Source organism: Cheilinus undulatus, linkage group 20, assembly GCF_018320785.1.
Source record: "Cheilinus undulatus linkage group 20, ASM1832078v1, whole genome shotgun sequence".
NCBI lineage: Eukaryota > Metazoa > Chordata > Actinopteri > Labriformes > Labridae > Cheilinus > Cheilinus undulatus.
In genome coordinates this window covers 25192504-25214654 of record NC_054884.1, presented here as the reverse complement: position 1 = coordinate 25214654, position 22151 = coordinate 25192504, and the positions used below count along the sequence as shown (strand labels likewise).

The following is a 22151-nucleotide window of genomic DNA, read 5'->3' as shown; positions in this document are numbered from 1 at the left end:
GTTTTAAATGGACTGTTGACCTGTGGAAAGGAGGTAAAACTTTGGCTTTCATGTGGACAACAACAGCTAAAGACTGCCAACACCTGCCTTGAATGGGACACAAAGATTAGGGTAATTTACAATGAATGACCACTGACCAACCTGTCCACATCATCACACTGCCTGAAGTTTATTTTCAAAATCAAACACAGCATCCTCAACTTCCTTGAGCAGCCATAAAGAATTATATTAAATCACATTTTTAAGCTTTTCTGTCAAAGAAAGCTACATTTAAGTGCAAATAAGCTTATGTACACGCAAAAGATCATCCATGAAATAAAACAGCAAATGTCAAAACATAAAGTAAACAGATTATACACAGAACAAAGACAAAGTGGACAGATTTAAGAGCATGTCGATGGTGCTTGCAGAGCTTCAGCTATTGCCGCAGCCAGGTGCTCTGGAGTTGGTTTTTCTGCAGTACAGCTGACACACAGGCCTTCTGCTGTCATGGCGTCTCTTGTAGTGGGCCCTATGGCTCCAAACTGGAAATAAAAAAAAAACAATTTAAAGTGATTATTACAGGCACTGAAGTTGTTCCAAAGGGTCTAAATTATCTCATTATGTTTACATGCACAGCTAAACTAACCTAAGGTTCTGGTCGATTAAGATAGTTAACTGGACTACTGTACGTGTCCAGGGGGAAAATCAACTTCTTGAGGGAAGTGTGTGAGTCCAGTGGCAATATGTCTTCTTTCAGCTAGTTAGAATGGATAAGAGTTATTCTTCTGGGTATTTTGCAACAACAATGCAATCCTCGCCCCTCTCTAGGTTAAAACAATTTATTAAAATGAATGGTGGTAAATGGGAAACACAAGGTCTTTAGTTATTTAAAAGCTTAAAGTATGCTTAAAACAAGGGTACAGTTTAAGGAATAGTCTGTTGTTTGAGTTCAACCGCTGTGACCCTCCTCCACCTCAGCCACCTCTATTACATCTCATTGGTGTCTGGGTCAAGCTCCTCAGAAGTCCATTCCTCATCTTATCCAACATCAGAACCCATAGGGGGCATCCTAGCCGACTGTAAGCCTCACTACCCCTTCAAGTTCATAAAGACAACACAATGTAGTCTATCCGCCAAAGACATTTCATGTTTTTAAAAGTTCCCAAACATGTAAAATAAATTATAGTCAAACTCATATTAAGTCCCTCCTAATTGAACTACACTCTTTTGTCCAATGAGGATGAAAACATGTCAGAAATTATGGCTTTTTGATTGTTTGTAGCACAAAATGCAAAGCAATGGTGTTTTATCACATTGCTACAGCTGTTATCTAATCTACTGCCATTCAGTCTTAAGGGTGAATGGTCACTGGAAACTGGCAAGTACTGCTCTTACCAATTGGGCCTGGTTCCTGATGTCCTTGCTAAAAAGTTAGCAAGCTGCTAACCAGCTGTATGATAAATAATAATAAAATGTTACTGGTGGTACGATACCAGTGTGCTGTAGCTCAAGTTGATATTGAAAAGTACTCAATATTGCAACGTTTGCATTAATGCTCATAGATTTCCAGATTAAAGTGAAAGTCTAGTCCTATTTTGCCTGTTTGAGTTGTATAGATGCAAAAGTAAATTGATCTCCAACCACATAATCGAGGTCTTAGTTGACTTTGAGAAATTTAATTTAGTATGATTTCAATCAGACAAATGTATCTACTTGCATTTAAGAAGTCCAGTTTCAGTTGGATCAACATAATAGTTCAACTTTTTCTAACTGTATGTAAACACACTGAGTGTGACTATGAGTCAGCGGTACCTTTATCTGAGTCAGCTGTTCACCTGACAGCCGGCGCACCACATCCAGGCAAAACTTCACACCTGAAGGACTGAAGAAAGCCACACTAGCTGGTGCGCCCTGGAAAAATACAGATGAATCATTCATTTCTGCTTTAAAAAAAAAAAAAAATCTTTCTAAAAAGCGGCAGAAGAGAAGTTTACCTGCTCTCTGAAATAGTTCTTGAGATTTTTCTCCAGATCTGGGTGTTCAGCAGTTTGATAGACAGTCAGCGTCTCCAGAGGAACTCCTGGTGACAAAAGAAACGGATCCCAGCAGTGATAAAGGTAGCACAATTATTATTTTATAATTAGTGTATCCTGGTGGGACTTCAATCACCTTGAGTGTAAGCTCTGAGGCACAAAGGGAAAGTGCTTACCATTTTCCCTTAAAGCCGTAGGCAACACTTCTCTTTTAATGGAGCCACAGGGGAAAAAAAGTGGGGGGATATTTGTGTCCTCTCCTGCAATGAGAATTAAATATAAGGTCAAATTAATTATCAGAACCATCATAAATCCTCAGTTAAGATTCACTGTGAAAAATGTGGAAGTATATCATCATGTCATACGTTCAATGATGACACGTGATAGGACATCTGCCGTCCCCGTGTCCTCGCCCAGAGGGTTCAGGCCCAGATTTTGTACTGTGCAAGGAGAAAAACACAAAGACTATTGGGATTAATAGACATACAACACAGATGTTAGCAAGACATTACATCATTTACTTAAATCCTTTGTCTTTATAAAAATCTGCAAAAACTGTGATTAAACCATATCATAAACATGATAATAAAATGCGTTATCATATCATGAGTTCTGTCATTACCCCTTACTGAATACAAAACTCGTAGAAAATGGACATCAAAAGGATTAATTGTCACTACAGGAAGAGTCACAGCACACGTCAGACAGGTGCTACGCCTGCAAGTATTTGCCCTGTCTCACACCAAACTGTCACTCATGTACAACCCATTTCCAAAAGACTGTGGGTAGTAACAACTTCTCACATGTCTGTCAGCACCTGCTGCCTGCCACACTTTACTGCAATTAGCATCAGAATAGGAAGGGACACGTTTTATTTCTTTCAAAGTCTTACCTAATGCAGCGGTTGCTTTCCCAACCACATAGATTGACTTCATGTTCCACTTGTCCTTCACTGAGCTGTTCCATTCTTAAAGAAGCAGAGAAATATTTGATATCAAGGAAACTCCCAGAGGATGAAGATAGTCTGATTTTAGTATAAGCAAGTCTCTTGCTGCTGTTGACTTCAAAAAGCCAGAGTCAAAGCCTTGATTTATCTGATTTGGAGATATGGTAGAGAGCATATTCAGCAAAAATTTCACAGTTTTGACCCACTCTTAATTGTAAAAGATGATGATGCTCTTAGGTAGACAATGAATCAAACAGTAAGCCAGCATGCCTGCCACAATATGCACTGTTGTGGTCTGTCTCAGGGATTTTTTCCACATAAAAATCTCATAATCATTAAAAGGAAGGTGATTCAATAGACATCACTCAACTGCAAGTTTGTTAAAAATGATCCAGTTCCAATATCATATATGTAGACGCAAAGATTATATCTTCAGTAGCTTGATGATTTACGAATTTAGTGGCATTATTAAACATTTCATCTCTTTGACATACACGAACAAATTCTAAACGTGTGCTTTGATGCAAATCTAGGTATGCCATTGAACTTTGTGCAAACATACTCTGAATTCAGATAGTACTCAGACTCCCTTCACTTTCTTAAATTTTGTTATGTTACATCTTGATGCTACAGTCGAAGCTTAGTACCCCATCATGACAAAGTGAAAACAGAATTTTAGAAAATTTTGCAAATTTATAAAAAAAAAAATACTGAAATAACACATTGACGGGAGTATTCAGTCCCTGGCTATCGTGTGTAGTTTTTTTCAAACTCCCAAGTGCACTTCCTTGTGTTGAGCACTGAGGAGAGGGTTCTGTCTTGCCTCTTTAGCATAAGCCCAGATCAGTGGAGGGCTGCAGTGATCGTTGTCTTTCTAGAGCTTTGTCCCATCTCCACACAGGATCTCTGGAGCTCAGTTACAGTGGCCAACAGGTTTTTGGTCACCTCTCTCACTAAGGCCTCTCCTCTAATTGTTCAGTTTGGTCAGGCGGCCAGCTCTTGGAAGAGTCTTTGTTGTCCCAAACTTCTTCCATTTGAGAATAATGGAGACCACCGTGCTCTTGAGAACCTTTGGTGTAGCAGAAGGTTTTTGTGTGCCTTGCAACAATCCTGTCTCTGAGCTCTGTAGGCAGTTCCTTTGACCTCATGGCTTGGTTTTTGCTCTGATATGTCAGCTATAAAGCCTTCTATAGAGAGGCGTATACCTTTCCAAATCATGTCCAATCAATTTAATTTACCACAGATGAACTCCCATCAAGGAACATCTTTGCAAAGATCAAGAGAAATGAGAGGAACCTGAGCTAACTTTCCAGTGTTTTTGCTTAGGTCTGAATTAAATATTATTGTGATATTTCACAATTTTTTTTTGTATACTGGCAACATTTTCTAAAATTCTGTTTTCACTGTGTCATGATGGGCCACTGAGTGTAGATTAATGACGATAAAAAATATTTTTTAACTGTAGCATCAGGCTGCAACATAACAAAATTGAAAAATATGAAGGGTATCCGAATGCTTTCCTAATCATACATAATTCAAGGTGCTTATTCAATAGTAATTTTAAGTAGTAAATAGTTTTAAGAATAAATGAATGTCAAACTGCATTTCACATGCCTTTGATATGATCTCACAACTTTTACAGCTGCTACCTTCTAGTAGACTCTCTTAGCTAGTCCTTTAACCCCATTATTTGGTTACCTATAGCCTTAATTAAAGATAGACTAAGTGGGCATTTAAATAGCCTTCTCATTTATAAGTATAATTACACAAAAAAATCTTCTTATGTGTCTTTAACACATAAAACATATATGTAGCAATAGTTAATTTCTTTAAGTGTTTCTTTTCTAAGCACACTCCTACCTTCACTTCTTCCTTCAGCCTCTAAACACATCTTCACAGCTTCAACTGCTCTTGGACTGGTGAATATAAGACCCCCATGTTTTTCTGGTTGGAAAAGCTGAAAGCGAGAATAGTTTATGAGCAGATGCACAACACAGAAAGCAAAAAGCATGATGATGAATCACAAGAAACAAAACCTGACTGCAATGCTGGAATTTACCTTATCTGATAAGTTGTTTAATGAAACAAACTTAAAAGACAGCACTGCAATAAGGGTTGCTTTATGTCCATGAGATGCCAGCTCCTGTGTAAAGAAACATAATTAAGTATTTTTGTGAAATTCATAACAGCGTTGTGGAATAAACATATGAAAACAATGCAAGTGGATTTAAAGAACAGTAAATCTACCTTAATGTAAGGATCATGTCCTGACTCCCCTTCTCTTGGCTCTTTTAGAAGCAGTACATGCATCCTGACCAAGACTTAAAAACAAGGATCAAGGAAATTAATCCTAAAGTAGAAAACAAGAGAACGGACCACGGAGAAATATGGAGGTGTCTTTGAAATTTTCAGCCACTATCAAATATGAATAACCGCAAAAACACTGAGGACAAGGGTGTGGGGGTACAATCAACTGAGTTACACCCTTCACTGGAATATGCGACTTCCTGATAACAGAACTGTTGATTCACGTTTGCACAAGAAGAAAAAAAGGCAATTACTTCCTCTCAGATTTTGCAGTGTATGCAGTAAATATGTTGCTAAAACAGTTCATGTAGTCTTTGTTATTGTTTACATTAGCAGGACACGCTAATGCCAAGCATTACCGTCATTAGCCCAACCGTAAAGCCTTAATACAACAAGTAATCTATTCATTGATTCATGCCAACTGTATTGCGCAAAACATAAACAAAATACACAATTATGATTGAATACAACACTAAATGTATGTACCTTCAGTTGTTTCTTCCTCTTACTGCATGACGACTACGGACACAGATAAGAGGGGGGGGGGGTACAAGATAGGAATATATGACCAATTAATAAAGAATGAAAATTGCACTCAATAATCTATTATCCATATAGAAATGAAAGCTTTATAATTGTGACAATAATTCAAAGTATGTATTTTTTACAGTAACATAGTTTTAGCACAGTTTAGCACTATTACAAACCCCTCTTCTGAAATGGTTTATTCCATTTTACCAACGAGCGACTAGCTAACATTGCGGCTCGAGAGAATGTCAAAGCAACCGACGGTCTTGTACAGCTGGAGCCACAATGGCGGCTTCGCAGTTTCAGTTTCCTACAGCGTCATTCCGTTGGTGAACTTTCAGCGCTGTCCCGCCCACTCTGCCACAACGTGTGTTGTATGTTGAAGCATGGCTTCGTCTGCAAAGAAGAGGGCAGTAGGTTTGGGTGAAAACCCGGAGGAGAGGGATAACAGTTCTGATGAGAATCTGGAGGATGATGATGACTCCGGGGAGGAGGACAGTGAGGCGTCAGAGGAGGAAATCAATGAGGTAAGACGGACTGAATGAGAATGGTTAGCATGGCCTTGCTAGCCAGCTAGCTAAATAACTCAGCTGTCGGCTAATGCTACCAGGAAGATTTGTGTACTAGGGCTGTCAAACAGGATTAAACTTAATTGGGATACTTAACGAGATACAATGGAATAACCTTAACACGTCGTGAAGACCAAGTATGGCTGTTAGTCAGTTCTGGTTGTGTGAAATGAATGTATGTTATACTGCACAGTGTGTACCATGCCTCTCCCACTTAAAAGTAAACAACTCCTGAAACTCATAAAACCAGCACGCAACTAACTAGTTTTCACAGCCATTGTTATTTGCTGACTGCTCTTTGTTGTTGTTTCAAATTCAGGAGGTCATTGTGGACTTTGAAGCTCACGCTGTTTCACACAATGACTACAATGGTATCAAGAAGCTCTTACAACAGGTAGGGATTTTTTTTTACCATCTTTCATGTCCATATGTATATTAAGCACAATCATTGCTTCATTAATCACTGTCGCTTCTGTTATATTTGTACTCAGATTTTCTTAAAGGCTCATGTAAACACATCAGAGATGACAGACATCATCATTCAACAGAGTCATGTTGGAAGTGTTATCAAGGTAAGAGTACCAAACAATGTGAACTTATCCTAGGCTTAATAGATGAGGACAAAATTATTAGCTACCTATAAAATTTCAGTTGTCCCAAGTGATCTAAAACAGAACAAGGAATATTATCACAGCTTTTCCCAACACTTAAGTTTAATTTGGATACTTACATTCATTTAAAAAAGTATTTCACTAAAACTATCAGGGTTTGAATTATCAGACCCATTTAGAACTTTATGTTTGCTTCAACTTTGTGATTCTCAAAGCTTGTAAAATCAAGTTAAAGCCCAGGGTTATCTTCTAATTTACACACAGTAATGTTTGAGCAGCCACTGAGAAAGCATCATGGCAGAAACAAAATAAGTCAGTTTAGACTTGAGAAAAAGAACTGCTGATGCTACAAAAAAAGAAGAAAAAAAACAAGAGAAAAATATACAGTGTTGTGTATGTAAGCATCCAAAACAAAACTAGGATGTTTGGAAACAAGACTAGGTTAAAACAGTCATATGACTGTAACTATCTGGGATGCCTGTTGAAATGCCTGACTGAAATGTGTGTTCTGGCACAGTGATTTTGTCATGATTGTTAGTAGTTTATTTGTTTTTAGCCAAAGTTATAGTAAGTGGTTACTGAAAAGTAAAAAGCTACATGTTGTCCTCTTTCTCTGGACAACATGCCCAGAGCACCGTCACCAACCCCCATCCCATTACAGACAACACTACAAGAAAAGGGCAAAAACCCCTCCTCTGCACAAGACAAGCTGTCGGTGTGGTTCTCTGCTCTGGTGTTAACAAGAACAGTGGTCCATTTCGGAGTAAACTGCCTCGGTCCTACTGCGACATTCAAGCTAACAGCTAACGGTGGACAATACTGGACAAGGCCACCACAATGATCGGGTAGCCACGCCGAAACAGACCGGGAGTAGAGCGAGAACATTGTTTTTTCTGTCACAGAAAGCTTTCAGTGTTGCTCTCTGTGCTTGTTTGGATTTAGACACATTGTCTGGTTCAGATAGAAGTGCCGCTGCAGCTCAGACCCCACTAATGACTAGCAGGCCTGCTAGTGCAGTCATTAGCTGTATACAACAGGTAACCCTTTCACTGTAACTACCAGTCATACCAAAGCGGGGCGGCAGAAGAGCGACAATATTGTTTTCTGTCACAGAAAGCTTTCCATGTTGCTCTCAGCGCTTGTCTGTATAAGACACGTTGTCAGACGTGTCTTATACAGACAAGCTGCGGCTCAGACCCAGCTAATGACTGCACTAGGGAAGCATCTGTCCCAACATGAAAAGCTAATAGGGTTGTTTTTATGCTTTGTCATACAAAAATGTGGCACAGTTCTGGTTAAACAGAGGCTAAAGCTATATCTGAGTATTTTACAGCAGTGGAGGCAGCCATTAGAGGGCTTTCAGCACAAGTAAACCCCGCCCGTAGCGCAGCTCTGTATGTATGGCTCTAGTTAACACGGTGGAGGCAGTCATTAGCGACAGCATTCAGTCCAAGCAAACCCAACTCTGTATGGTAGGGCTCTCAAAGAAGCATCACTCACTCAGCCAGTATATGGACAGAGCCATCTGTAGGGCTGACCTCAGCAGTCAGCCAAAAATGTTACACACATAAATGTTACATGTTTGACGGCACTTGAGAAATACTTGGGAAAACTGAAAGTTTCAGAGGAGGGCTAATAATTTCATCCTCATCTGTAAAAGTGAGCTTAAAGTTTTTTGTCAATCTTATTGTTCCGTTCTTTCCCTCTAGCAAGCAGAGGTACCAGAAGACAGTGACGATGACGACCCAGATGAAGTGTTTGGCTTCATTACTATGCTCAACCTCACTGAGAGAAAGGTAACATCAGCTTCTCACACAAACATATTTGTTGTTCTATGAAAATCACTTTGTAAATTGTTCTTACTTCTGTACAAACTAAACCAAATCATTTTTTATGGCTGTCTAAAATCAGTTCTGATAATAAGAAAAACCAACTTGTGGAAGTCCTTGTTTAAACTATTCTCTTTGTCTGGGTTTGGTTAAATAAATCAGGGTGTTCAGTGTGTGGAGGAGGTAAAGGAGTTGATCATGGACCAGTGCGAGAAGAACTCAACTCACAGCATGTCAGAACAGCTGGAGGAGATCTTCAGTGACACCAGCAAGCCTGTGGGTCTCCTGCTGAGTGAGCGCTTCATCAACGTGCCTCCACAGATCGCCCTCCCGCTGCACAAACAGCTCCAGTAGGTTCTAACCGGCTCCGTTTGATCAGTCCTTTGAAAGTGTTGTGTGCAAAAATTAACTGAATGTTCTTCTGTCCGCTAGAGATGAAATCGCTGAAGCTCAGAGGACAAATAAGCCAAGCGGGAAATGCCACTACTGTCTGATGATCAGCAAAACCTGCAAAGAGACGAGCAAGAGTATTCCAGCCAGAGGAGCACCCAAAGAAGAGTACATGTTTGTCAATGCAGAGGAAGAATTCTTTTATGAGGTAACTGCAAATACATAGTAGCAGAAGTCATTGACTGTGTGTTTAATATTTGTCAAGGTCATCCATAAGGGGTGATAAAGGGAGAGCTTTCTGGGGCCCAGACAAATGGGATGCCAGTGACGGTCTGGAAAGTCCTGGTCCATTGTAAAGTTAAGCTGTGATAACCCTTTTTTATATTTAACCTGAATACTAACCACTATTATCAAAGAAATAAAAACAAATGTATTAATTTATGCTAGAGTACAATACAGCCTTTTTCAAAATTTAAACTCCTTTTCCAAAAAAATATTTTACTTTTGTTTTTTTTTAAGTAATGTTAACAGTGTGGATGAACACACTGAACCAAACCATTAGGAAAGTGATGTCAGATTTCATATCTAAGCCATGATCTGCATATACATCAGCATGCCAGAGAATGAAGCAGAAGAAACTGAATTTAATGTAAAGAAAAAATGGCAAAATTGGGTTAAAATAGATTAAAACTAGCAAAAAAAGTTGACAAAAGTGGTTACTTGGGGGAAATTGGTTAAAAGTGGCAAAATAAGGGGTTAAAATGGTTATAAAGTGGTTCAGAAAAATTTGGAAAAATTAGTTAAAAGGGGGCAAAAATAGTTGGAAATGGTGAAAAGTGGTTAAAAAGTTGCAGAAATTGGTTAAAAGAGGCATAAATGGGTTCAAAGCGTAAAAACAAAAAATTTAAAAAATGGTTGGAAACAGTGATGAAAATGTTATTTAAAAAGTTGCCCAAATAGGTAATTTAAACATCAGAACCCCCAAAAATTGAAGTAACTTTTTGCAAGGATGCCAGCACCAATGCTACTGCCAATTCTGCAGGCAGGCCTGATGTTTGTTAATGTATTTAAACCCTCAAAAAATAAACTAATGATGTAAAAGTTTAGTTTATTTTTATATATTCCTGCATTGAAGTCCTGTCTGTGTTCTCTTAACAGCAAGCTATCCTGAAGTTCCACTACTCGGTCCAAGAAGAGGCAGACTCCTGTTTGAGTGGACGGTGGTCATTTGATGACGTTCCCATGAAACCTTTCAGGACTGTGATGCTGATACCTGCAGACAGAATGCCTGCCATTATGGACAAACTCAAAGAATACCTGACTGTGTGAACCTCACAATAAACATAGTCGTCTATGCACACGATTAATTCTTTCAGACTTTGGAAACGGTTCAATATACTCTCAAATAGACTTTAGAAGACAAAGTTTTTATACTTATAACAAGTATCATAAAGCTGGCATAGTTTCCAGAGATTTTAGTGATGCAGTTTTTACAAATTTGTATTTTACAGATACAATGCAGAAGACACTGTGCTGATACTGCCAGATAATACAGATATAACATCATGTGAATATGAATACAGATCAAAAGCATTTTTTTACAAAATTCTTTACAAGATTATGAAATAATTGACTATGAAGCATCATTACTATTACTGACAACAGCTCTCAGATATCACATTTGCCAGTCGAATTATTAAATAGAATTCTTAAAAAAAATATTAAACCCAGTTTTTTGCTGATTGCATAACTTGATCATAAGCATCATCAATAAATGTATACTGTATCTGCATTTCCATACAATGCTTTTCCTCCTTGTAGCATGTCAACATGTAATGTTTCACATGCTGTAAAAAGATGTCATACCAGAACTTATGAATATAAACATTTTCCATAAGAAATGGGTGAAACCAGTAAATGACTTGTGTTGTAGTTTCTTCATGCATCAGACAGTCCTTTAAATGTAAAAACTTCTGGCTACATCATAATAAGGTGTGACAGAGGGATCTTTTTCTCCCTTTAAAGCACATCAATAGACAGCATTCATCTGCTGCTGCTGATCTGAACAGTCATCCATCAGAACTTGAACATTTCAGTCAGACAATGTAGAGCTGGAGAGCAGAACAGGAAAAAGGACTGAGAACACAGTACCTGGAGGGCAAGTTAAAGGAGACTAAATGCGGTTTTGGACCACAATTGAGAAGGAAAACTATTACGCAATTCGCAACATTGTACAGCACCAGCTTGTCAAGTCAGCTGTCTTAATCTCCAGCATAGACTTCCTATTAAGATGGACAGAACATTAGCTGTCTAGAATTGAAGCAAGACGATTCAAGGCATCGATCACAGGTGGGTGTTTTTGAAAAAGGAGTTCTCTGCCTTTTGTACACATGTAAACAGCTTTTATAATCTCTGAAAACTCAATCAGGGGCAACAATATTTAGAAACTCAGTTTGTATTTTAAGTTACTGCTGTGCAATACTTTCACAGTCATTAATATAAGAGCAGTGGACACCAGACTTGTACTAGCACTAACATTGCTAGGTTAACTTTATACTTGCTTACACATTCATACAGCCACTGTGTGTTGATGAACAGAGATTAGATGAGATCCAGCTGTGGTTGGTTTAAAGGGCTTAAGATTAAATGGTCATTGCAGAGGAATAGCAATATTTTTTATTGCCAAGGACATCATTGCTGTCTGAATGAGCTGCTTTGTCTGCATAGTGAAGGACAGACAGACAACAATTGACCTGGAAGGCTCCGAGCAGCACATAATGTGGTTTTACAAAGATAATTTCAGGATCAGACCTTGAGGGGCGCTCAGCTTCTTGGTTCCTTGCAAGTGTGCAATACTAGTGATATACTGTTAAACCAACGACTTTCTGCGTGCACGCAAAACTATCTTGAGTATTAAAAAATGTTCCATGTCCCTTATCTTTTGAACACCTGTGAAGTAGTTTTTTTTTTTTTTTTTTTTTTGTCCTGGTCATCAGAGTCTAGTTTATGTCACTGAATTTTATGCATTATTTCTGCGCAAAGTGTAAGGTTAAAAAATGCAATGCATAAGCCCTTAAGGACCAAAATGGCTCATTTCATACATTAGGCATAATAATATCATAGTGTTTTTTTAACATCTTTTGTCAAACCAATCCACCCTCAAAGAAAGAACTTGTACATTTCAAGAAATATAACCGTTTAAATGCCAGGTTCTGTCACCGTGCCCCCTGTGTTTAAGATGTTAAAAGTGAACAAAAAAAGTTATTTAATACATGTAAGGTTGATTTGTGTCCTGGTCATCAGAGCCTGGTATCTGTCTGTAATTTTTGGCATTACTGATTTTTACACATAAAAATTTTTTTGCACACTGTCAAAAAGTGACAGTTACACCCAAGGACCAAAATGGCTCTCATTTTGGAAAGTGGAGGAGGAAAACCTCCATTTTCAAAACTACCTGCCTGTGTGAATGAGGCCTTAAACCTGTGGACTGGCTACAGTAAAGCTCACTGAGTAGACCTCTATGTAACCAGATGGACATGGATCACATGATCAGGTTTAAATACGTCTCAAATAACATTTTCGAAAACATTAACTCTGTTTTGATTGCTAATTTTATGCTGATTATTTCCAACTTTTAACTTTTCTGAGCTTAGTTTTAATTGGCTATTACAAAAAAGATTGGATGTGATGTCATAATTATCTGTTGACAAGTTCATCTCCTTGAGAGATTCTTTACCAGAATAGCAGCATATAGGAGGAAATACAAGAGAAAACATAACAAAAACTGACAGTGTACTTGCAAACCTAAGAGGTTTTTTTTTTTTTTTTTTTTTTTTTTTACATTTAATCAGTAAGTTAAATGTGTACTTTGAGGATCTGAAGAGGTGTGGCTTCAGTTCTGCAGTTCCAACAGCCAGCTTCAATCTCTTCAAGCCTTTGCTCCAACTGCTGCAATAAGTCAGCATCCATCACCAGAGTATTTTGTCTTCAGTTTTTTTTTAAACAAAAATATACAATGTTTCAGACCCTGGTGATAAAAAACAGGCCAGAAGTTTTACATTTATACATTCAAATCACTGAATTACGCATCTGTCATAAGTCTGCGCTACTGCACAGCTTCCATGGGCATCACTGCTGATTGTGGTGGCGTCTTGTTTCTCATCTTTACATTTACTGGAGCCATCCGAGTCCAACATGTCCTGCAGTATGTCTTTGCTTTCGCTAGGGGGCAGATTGTAGAAGAAGTAAACTGGTGCCATTTGAATGAACCTAAAACAGAGGAAAGGGAAAAACAGAATGAGGCTCACTCACAACTTTAATGATAAAATGTGATTAAATAGCACATTTTCACTAATCAAAATAAAATTAAAATATTTTAGTACGCTGCAGGGAGAGAACTCAAGTGTCCTTGGTCACATCTGGCAATGAGCTGAAAAGGGACTGACTTACACTTGAGGGGAAATTTCAGTGACTGTTCTCATGCAGTTATTCTCTGACAGGGTGTACTCGTGGAAAACAACCCACTCTGGCAGCCCCAGCTTGTGTGATTGAGCCCCGTAGCAGGACAGAGGGTGCACCTGGGCCATGTGCTTGTGTGTCAAAATGAAGTAGTTCCCTGATCCGTCCACATCTCGAGCAATCTAAGAATAGGAAAGATGCTAGAAGTTTAAATACGACTGAATTGCTGGAGGCACATTTACTTTAACTGACTGTGCTTTTGTGTACCTGCATGAAGAAGCCAGCCAGCAGAGCTCTTTTGATGTTGAGGGTATTGGTTTTGGTGCCAAAGGATGGCTCGGAGATGGGAAGCTCGATCCTGTTCAGAGTGTCAGTCAGTTCAGATCTGACGGCCTCTGCTGTCTTCAGGGCAGAATGGTCCAGGAAATAGTCCTGGCACCATTTTGTAGCACTGAAATCTGGAGGAAAAAGCACCACATACACCAAGGTAGTATTTTTCCTCAAACTGAGAAAACCAAAAAACCAGGACCACAATTTAAAATTTAACAGAAATTTTCTGTTGCACGAGGTCCACATTTCTCTGACAAAATAAACCACTTTGAAAAATAGGTTATCTTCCAACCTGAAACAGAAATAACTCTTCAAGTAAGTGGACATTATTAAAGAATAGCTTCAACCCATGCATCAGCAAAGCTCTGTCCTCTGCAGAACAGGAAAAATACTATAAAAGTGGACAATGAGTTCAGAAAAAGGATGGGATGGATGGATGTGTAGGGCTAATTGAGAAAGACTACAGGTTTAATGCTGTAGGGGTGTTTTGCAGCTTTTTAACCCTTGAAATGGAGATTTTTACTTGCATAATTTCCTATGAAATTTCTATTTACACTAGCACTGATGTGTGTCATCACAGTGCAATCATATCAGCAAAAACAGTTTTAACTAATGCAGAACCTTGTAAATTGGAGAATGATGAAGTAGGATATAAAGTAATTTTACTAATGCTTAAAAACATTAAGGTCTGGTGTAAATCCTGTATGATGAAAACAGGCCCTACATTACCAAAGATGATTCATGCATACAGTTCTAAAAACCTAGGAGCTGTCTCTTACATGGCTCTCTCTGGCTTTGCTTGAAGGTGTTGTAGATATTTATGAGGGTGAAGTGATCTCCCTCTGGGTGCTGGAACCTTCTGTGGCACTGAACAGCCTCATGTGTCATACCAGCAGGTGGCTCCAGAAAGCAGCATGGTGCTGATAAAACAGAAAACAACAAGATCAACTTTCTCAAAAAGAAACTTCTGACAACATTTGGAGGATGGGGAGATTTGTGCATCTTAAAGAGGCTTCTACAATCACCATCAGTTGAATCAATAAAGTAATCAGTTTTTCCCTTGCAGTGGAGAACCTGTAAGAAGTTTTGCTCTATTATAAGCTAAAATTGAGCACTTGGTCCTTTGTACCTGAAAGCATCGCGGCTATCGTCAACATTTCGTTCACGCAGTCGAACTCGCAGGATGCTAGTAAAGCTTTAGCCATCTGAGGGTCCAGAGAGATTTCAGACATTATAATGCCAATTTCAGACAGGTTGCCATCATCATCTAAAGCTGCGAGGTAGTCCAGCTCCTCCAACGCCTGCATGAGACCCTCAGGATCTGTGAATTAAAAATCATAATCCAATAAGAGCAGTGCCACAACATTCTTTCAAGAATTTAAACCAACAATGTGAGTGAAATGTAGCATCAGTTCAGGCCACTGAGTTTGCAATCCTCCTCCACCCCAGCTCCTCCTTTATTCTGTTTCTAACTTAATCAATGCCATTCTGTTGTCATTGATGCCCGCTCCAGTCTGGGTTTTTGCAGAGGGAAGGCAGTGGTCCTCACTAAAATTTTTCTTAGCTGTAATGCAGACACCTGCGGCTGGTTGTAGCTGTAGCTCCAGTTATTGGCCTTGCCTGGTCTCCTGCCTCCCATGCCTGATTGCAAACCAGCACTGTGGTCTGATAGCATCTAGCAGGACCAGCACGGTTTGGCAGTATTTTGATCTAGATAAAAGCATTAAAGTTGACTGCAGGATATGTCAAGTTAAACTGGCGTATGGCCACTTAACTGGTGTAATACTAAGCCAGCATAGGCATGCTGACATCAGTCTGCAAGAGGGACTGAAGGCTTTTGGTGCTAGCACTGGTAACATTACCTCCTTAATCATGTCCGCATTGGATATTATATGTTGTCTTTTAAACAAGTTCACTAGTCTAAATCTAAATTTCCTTTTAACATATCTAGTTTCTGGAATAAGTATTCAGCTGTTTCTAGCATAGTTTATAAAGCTACAAATAAAAGAAAGGTTTTATGCTTGTTATTCTCAGTAGAGACAGCAGTGGTTGAACCTTAATAGGACTTGATAGGACTCTGGTGGAGGATATAAAATTATTGGACTGAAAACATGAGGGCAGCTAACTTCTGAGCCAAACTCTGTTCAAATATTGAGCAAATAGATTATCTCTGGCCCATGTTCCCTCTTCATTGTCCCAATCTGGCGCTGCTCAAATGAGACATGTTGTATAATCACTAATGAGCTGGCCTCTTGTAGCCTCTTCTGTTCTTGTTAGGGAGGTTCAGTGCTCAGACAATAGCTAGTTGCAGGGTCCTGTCAGCTCAACTTAACACATGGTTGGCTGAGCCAAAACAGCTATGCAGAGCAAATTCTGAACTTCCTCTGGACTAGACTTCCTCTTGCCAAAAAAACTTTGCTGTACTCAGTTACCCAGCTGAATTTTAGGGTGGGAACAAAGGCCATTTGTAGGAACCAGGAACTTGGGTTTAAAATAGTCAGTTTCCACTTGCATGCTTACCTGGTCTGTCAATGAAGTCGCACTGTCCGAGGCCGGCAATCTCCATCCGTTTTAGAAAAAGGACTGTTGGTGTGATGTTGGCCTCAAGGAGCTGAGGGGAACTCTCTGCAGAGAGCTTACTGTCTTCTGGATACAGGCAGAAACATTTACCTAAAAATACATGGAAATAGCTACGATGAGTTCTTTGATTCATTCTTGGCATTATTATCGTAAAGTTTTTAATGTACCTGTTGGTCCAGAGAGCTGTTTACGTACATCTGCCTGACAATGACTGATGGGTCGTAGTACTTCTGAGTTGGCTCTTATTCTTGGATTGTACACCTACAAAGGCAATACCACATGATAATAAGCCAACATTAGGTAGATATTCAATGGTTTATTGTCTAAGATGTCTTACCATCTTCCTCTGAACTCCTGTGTCAATGACAAAGTTGACAGACTCTGTAGACCACCACATATCCCCCCCTTGTTGGGTGGAAAGGAAAACCCTCCTGGACCCTGGGGAGCATGGTTGCTCAGACAGAAGAGGTAGTATGCCTCCCTGTATAGGGCACAGAACAACTGGGACCATCTGGCCCAGTTCTGCCCCTAGTCTTGTGCACTCACGCTGGAGGATGGTGAAGGCACAATGAACCTCCTAAAGAAGAGATAACAACAATTCATCTTAAATCAATCTCTGCTTTGGTCCAATGGCACAACTCTGAAGAAGACTCTTACCTCATCAGAAGCTAAGAACACAACAACATCCCCTTCTACTTTGGTTCGGTGTATTTCCAGTATCAGTCTCAGTGCAGAATAGAAGTAGTCTTTGTCACCACTGTTGCTGTGGACCACCTCAGTGGAAGAAGAGTCCTGGACACTGATGAGTGTAATGCTGCCAAAGTGGTTCAGGAGCTTGTCGGTCATTGGGGGGATGGCGAGGACCACTACTCTGAGCTCAGGCCTCTGCTGCAGGATGTTCTTGAGGAGACCAAGCAGTATGTCTGTGCTTACTGTTCTCTCATGGGCTTGGTCAATAATAATGACTCCATAGTGCTCCAGAAAAGGGTCCGACATCATCTCTCTCAGAAGCATGTCATCAGTGCAGTACCTGAAGGGTAGAAACAAAGACTGTATAAAAACAGAAGCACGACCTTGTTAACTGACTTTTGGGTGCATTGTAGCGGTTTAGCAAGAGGCTTCAGGCCCATTTCTGCTACACTGTTCTTGGAAGGCTTTCCACAAGATTTTGGAGTGTTTTTGTAGGAAATTTTTGAAATTCATTAGAATTTGGGAATTTCATTCATAGAGAATTTATGGGATTGGACGAGAAAGCCTGCCGTGCATCTCAGTTCCAATTCATCTCAAAGGCACTCAGTGGGGTTGAGGTCAAGGCTCTGTATGGGCCAGTCAAGTTCTTCCTTGCTTTGTGCTCTAGGGTAACCTCGCAAAGCAGATGGATACGCCCGTTTCTGTGTTTCCCATTGGTGAATCCATCTTGCAAAGCTCTTGTCTGAACTGTTTGGGCCCAGTTAGAAAGTGACAAGACTAATCAGAGACGAGGGGCAGTACTTTCAGGCGCGGCAGAGTTGTGACGTAAGCAAGCAGCAACAAGAGGCCTGTGAAATTATGGCGGAAGACATTAGCGTGGATGCTGCTAAAGCACCAGTTCCATCAAAACTTAGTGACATTTCTTTGTTAAAAGAAGAACAAAGACCAACATTGAGTTGTTTTCTTTCACAAGTTTACTTCTTCGGGAGGGGGGCATCTCGGTGGCGGCTACGTCACATGTTTTGTTGCTCTAAATGGCCTGTAAAGATGTGACAGACAGAACTTCATCCAATCACTCTCCAAGTTTTTTTTTCAAAGGCTCTGTCCTTTCCCAAGTGCTGTCTATGAATCGTTACCCAGATGGATGTGGGAAACAAATTCATCTGGCATGCCAGGTTAGCAGTGGGTCACAGTCATGTTGGAGTAGAAAAGGGCCTTCTCCAAACTGTTGCCACAAAGTTGGAAGCACAGCATTGTTCAAAATGTCTTGGTATGCTGAAGCATTAAGATTATCCTTCACTGGAGATAAGGGGCCTAGCCTAAACACTGAAAAACCACCATTATCCCTCCTCTGCCAAACTTTATAGTTGGCACAATGCAGTAAGGCAGGTAACGCCCATCCGCCAAACCCAGACTTGTCCATCTGACTGCTGTGATTAGTCACTCCACAGAACAGGTTTCCACTGCAGTGTGTCTGTTTCACACCACTCCATCCAACACTTGGTGCGGACTGGGTGATGTGAGGCTTGTATGCAGCTGCTTGGCCATGGAAACCCATTCCTTAAAGCTCCCACTGCACAGTTTTTATTCTTCCATTAATGCCAGCGGATGTTAAGAACTCATCAAATATGGAAGCAGCTGAGGATTGATGACTGTTAGACACCCTGCACAGTCGCAGTCGTTTACCCCACTTTGTGATTTTACGTGGTCTTATGTTTTGTGGCTGAGTTGCTGTTGTTCCTAAATGCTTCTACTTTCTACTAATATCACTTACAGCTGACTATGGAATATCCAGCAGGGATAAAATTTCTCAGACCATCTCATAGCAAAGTCACTGAGTTCTTTAGAACGAAGAGAGTTGATTTTATACACTTGTTGAGTTATGATCACCTTTGATGGATGAAATGTTTGTTAATGATCCTGAAACATTTTGGAGCAATGATGATGACAAGATAGAATGATTGTTTACTTTCAATGTTTATGAGTTGGCCTCTTGCAAGAATTGCCAGGATGTTTTGTTTTATTAGTATTATTCTACCAGGTGTCTATATTTGGCCTGTTTGGGCTGTGCATACTCTTTATGCATGATGCAAGAATAACATATCAGGCATGTTCATTTAATGTAGACTGCTGAAGTAAGGCTGGGATTCACTTGAGATACAGTGTTTTGCAACCGTCCAACATTGAGTGGCTCAACTGAGGGGCATGTTACTGTCAGCCCTGAAATCCTCCTGCTGAGGTTTGGGGGACTTGTTCTTGTTTACACTCAGATAAAGCGTTAAGGTTCATGTGTGTACAGCATGTGTAAGAGTAAAGGAAAAAAAGAGAAGTTAAATAGTCAGACTTTGGTACATTTATTATTATTAAAATTTGCTGCTTTAGGCCAGTCATTTCAGCCCCAGCAATGTGTAGTAAATTCTTATGGATTCAAAGTTTTATTTTAAAGAGGAACATTTGTCTTTTCCCCTGTTTTCTAAAAATGTAAGTTTCACACAGGCTTGCTTCAAGGGTTTCTTTAAGTACCACCCATGACTTGAGACAGTGGCACAGTAAAGGGACATTTAGAGTGCCAGATATGCCATGAAAAGGATTAACTGATAAAGACGCTGACGGCTGTAAAACAGACCAAACCTTAGAATTGTGTCAGGGGAGCAGCAGGTCTCTTGAGGGATGGTGTAGCCCACTTCATGGCCTATGTTGACGTCCATTTCATCAGCAACACATAGAGCCAGATCGACAGCCTGCTGTCTGCTGGTCTGTGTGCACACAACCCTGCCACTCTGGTACTGAGCAGACAGACAGATCTCTGCACACCACTGAGGAACCTGAAAAGAGAATAGTCACTACATTTGGCCTTTCTCTTCCCTTCATACTATCTCTGGCTTATTTTAAAATCACAGAAAACATTCTCAAGCATCTTTAAAGGGTTGTATCAACAGCTTTTGTTAACCACACGGCAAAACACACAGTGGCAGGATATATTCTATGGCATTATCTCTCATAATGCAAAATTGCTTTGGCAGCATGGGGCAGCTTCAGAGGATCAGGGCTTAGCAGCCGGAGGTCCCCTCACAGCCCTGCTGGAGCCTTTGTGAAGCCTGCCTGTCAAGCTTAGACAGCCTGACAGTGACAACAACGTGTGCTGAGCTGGGCAGCATGGTCACACAACAGGTTCACATGATGGCACCCCTACTAATGACAATACAACAACCAGTGTCTCCGAACCCAATCTTTAAAAAATGTTTATGTACTTAGTAGGGAAAATCAATCGAAAAGAGTTAACTTCACGTTTTTAAATTAAATCAAGGCTGGGCTGAGCATGTGGCATAAAACTAAATAGAAGTCATCCAAATTGGGTTATAATCTGGTATTTGGTCCAGTCTGAGGGACAAAAACCAAAAGAAAAAAACATTTTAATGCCACAAACTCACAAAGTAGATTCAAGCAGATCAATTTTGTTCCTTTATAAATAAATTAATCAGAAAACAAACAATAGTCACTTTCACCCTCTTTTCTTTCCCAATAACTTGTTGTGTAGATATTACCTGTGTACTTCGTCCAGTCTTTGCCGTCCCAGACAGAAGGACCAGCTGGTTTTTAAGCAGAGCATCTTCAAACTCGTACCTAATCTTCCACACAGGGAGAGTCTTCCTCTTTTTCAGTAATTTGTAGTAACGAGAGGAAAAGGGCAATCCATCAAACAGATTTATCTCCAGGTCATCTCCGAAGCCAAATGTAGGACATTCCTCACTTTCAGGGTAAATTTCAGCCTCAGCAGAGTTCTTTTTCACCGACATGATTCAAAAATATGTTAGTTGTCTGTTAACCGGACACGGGCGCGTAAATGTTTCAGAGCTACGGTTCCATTACTTCCTTTTAAGGCTAAAAATCCGTTCCAACAACACAATTCACAAATTTCTCTCTGTGGTAACCAGATTGTAGTTTTCTTGTCTCTTTCCTGAGCTGTTTAAAGTCTGAAGTTGCTCTATTCACGGCTGACTCGCTGTGCGCACCTGCGCGTAATTTCTCCCCAACGTGGCTCCACTCGTGTATCCATCGACATGGAGCTTTTCCGTTCAATGGCGAGCCTTGTCCACTAGCTTGTCATAATCTCTTGTTTGTTCAAATCCAGAGTGCTAATACACATGGCCTATCTGTTGTCGAGGAGATAAAGAGTTGCAAAATTAACCACAAACAACGACTTGAAAATATGCTCCAGTAATTATTACATACAGATTACAACAAACTCATTTCTAACACTCACGTGAGTAGCAACAATGCTCGTCATGCAGCATCTCTAATAATGAGTCAAGGGCGGAGCTAAAGGGGGCAAACAACCCGGGCTTTTTACCCCCTTTAGTCATTTGTATGCAATTTTCTTAACACCATCCTGAACTCAAATAGACTTTTGGCAAAAATAGTTCCACCAAAAATCTTTGAGCAACATTATTTCTAATATACAATTATTCTAATAACATTTTCATTTTTTAAAACACAACTCTGAAAACCTGCTCGACATTGAATGTGAAATGTCCTTGCTTAATCTCTACGAAGAACTGGGATAAATAACTCACCTGTAGCTTAAAAGAGTGGGGCTGTTCATAGATGAAGACTTTCTAGATTCAACTGCAATACCTCCTCACTGTTGTGTTTTACCCACCCAACTAACAACTTATTGGTACACTGCTCTGTCATCATTATTGGAGAACAAAGAGGAGTATAATTTATTATGATGTGAGCATGGGTGGAGAGTAACTAATTACAAATGTACTTAGATTACAGTAATTAAGTGTTTGTCCTTTAAGTTAATTTTGAAATCTGCACTTTTACTTCTACTTGAGTAAGTTTCAACTTCAGTGACTGCACTTATACCTGAGTGCAATACTATTATACTTTTT

The 22151-nt window shown here is 39.8% G+C and overlaps 3 protein-coding genes across 5 annotated transcripts; 1 reads left to right on the top strand and 2 right to left on the bottom strand.

The window, feature by feature from the left end:
- Positions 1–144: 144 nt before the first annotated feature.
- uros (uroporphyrinogen III synthase) lies at positions 145–6067 on the bottom strand. Of its 3 annotated transcripts, none has more exons than XM_041815537.1 (11): positions 5976–6067; positions 5755–5787; positions 5209–5282; positions 5021–5104; positions 4822–4918; positions 2908–2982; positions 2381–2455; positions 2192–2275; positions 1977–2062; positions 1795–1893; positions 145–524 (listed from the first exon to the last, which is right to left on the bottom strand). In XM_041815537.1, exons 3-11 carry the CDS (start codon positions 5269–5271, stop codon positions 384–386), a joined length of 804 nt encoding a protein of 267 aa, XP_041671471.1. In that variant the 5' UTR covers positions 5272–5282; positions 5755–5787; positions 5976–6067; the 3' UTR covers positions 145–383. The 3 variants fall into 3 exon arrangements, with proteins under 3 accessions (XP_041671471.1, XP_041671473.1, XP_041671470.1); XM_041815539.1 differs by having other exon boundaries at positions 5209–5311; positions 5976–5994; XM_041815536.1 differs by lacking the exons at positions 5755–5787; positions 5976–6067 and having other exon boundaries at positions 5209–5601.
- On the top strand, positions 6060–10551 carry LOC121528222 (BRCA2 and CDKN1A interacting protein). The gene is made up of 7 exons (XM_041815535.1): positions 6060–6323; positions 6685–6759; positions 6857–6937; positions 8686–8772; positions 8968–9155; positions 9238–9403; positions 10354–10551. The coding sequence occupies exons 1-7, from the start codon at positions 6183–6185 to the stop codon at positions 10522–10524; spliced, it is 909 nt and encodes a 302-aa protein (XP_041671469.1). The 5' UTR covers positions 6060–6182; the 3' UTR covers positions 10525–10551.
- Positions 10552–13035: 2484 nt separating this feature from the next.
- dhx32a (DEAH (Asp-Glu-Ala-His) box polypeptide 32a) lies at positions 13036–21566 on the bottom strand. The gene is made up of 12 exons (XM_041815534.1): positions 21518–21566; positions 20799–21407; positions 19885–20078; positions 17221–17593; positions 16901–17140; positions 16731–16824; positions 16504–16653; positions 15113–15304; positions 14763–14903; positions 13921–14111; positions 13645–13835; positions 13036–13464 (listed from the first exon to the last, which is right to left on the bottom strand). The coding sequence occupies exons 2-12, from the start codon at positions 21048–21050 to the stop codon at positions 13269–13271; spliced, it is 2214 nt and encodes a 737-aa protein (XP_041671468.1). The 5' UTR covers positions 21051–21407; positions 21518–21566; the 3' UTR covers positions 13036–13268.
- Positions 21567–22151: the final 585 nt, after the last annotated feature.

Coding starts and splice junctions, on each gene's coding strand:
- uros (XM_041815537.1), bottom strand. CDS start 5,271: ATGCATGTACTGCTTCTAAAAGAGCCAAGAGAAGGGGAGTCAGGACAT. Junction 4,919..5,020: donor TAAACAACTTATCAGATAAG/GTAAATTCCAGC, acceptor TCTCGCTTTCAG/CTTTTCCAACCAGAAAAACA. Junction 2,276..2,380: donor ATCACGTGTCATCATTGAAC/GTATGACATGAT, acceptor TTCTCATTGCAG/GAGAGGACACAAATATCCCC.
- LOC121528222 (XM_041815535.1), top strand. CDS start 6,183: ATGGCTTCGTCTGCAAAGAAGAGGGCAGTAGGTTTGGGTGAAAACCCG. Junction 6,324..6,684: donor CAGAGGAGGAAATCAATGAG/GTAAGACGGACT, acceptor TTTCAAATTCAG/GAGGTCATTGTGGACTTTGA. Junction 6,938..8,685: donor ATGTTGGAAGTGTTATCAAG/GTAAGAGTACCA, acceptor CTTTCCCTCTAG/CAAGCAGAGGTACCAGAAGA.
- dhx32a (XM_041815534.1), bottom strand. CDS start 21,050: ATGTCGGTGAAAAAGAACTCTGCTGAGGCTGAAATTTACCCTGAAAGT. Junction 20,079..20,798: donor AGACTGGACGAAGTACACAG/GTAATATCTACA, acceptor TTCTCTTTTCAG/GTTCCTCAGTGGTGTGCAGA. Junction 15,305..16,503: donor CGACTTCATTGACAGACCAG/GTAAGCATGCAA, acceptor TTTAATTCACAG/ATCCTGAGGGTCTCATGCAG.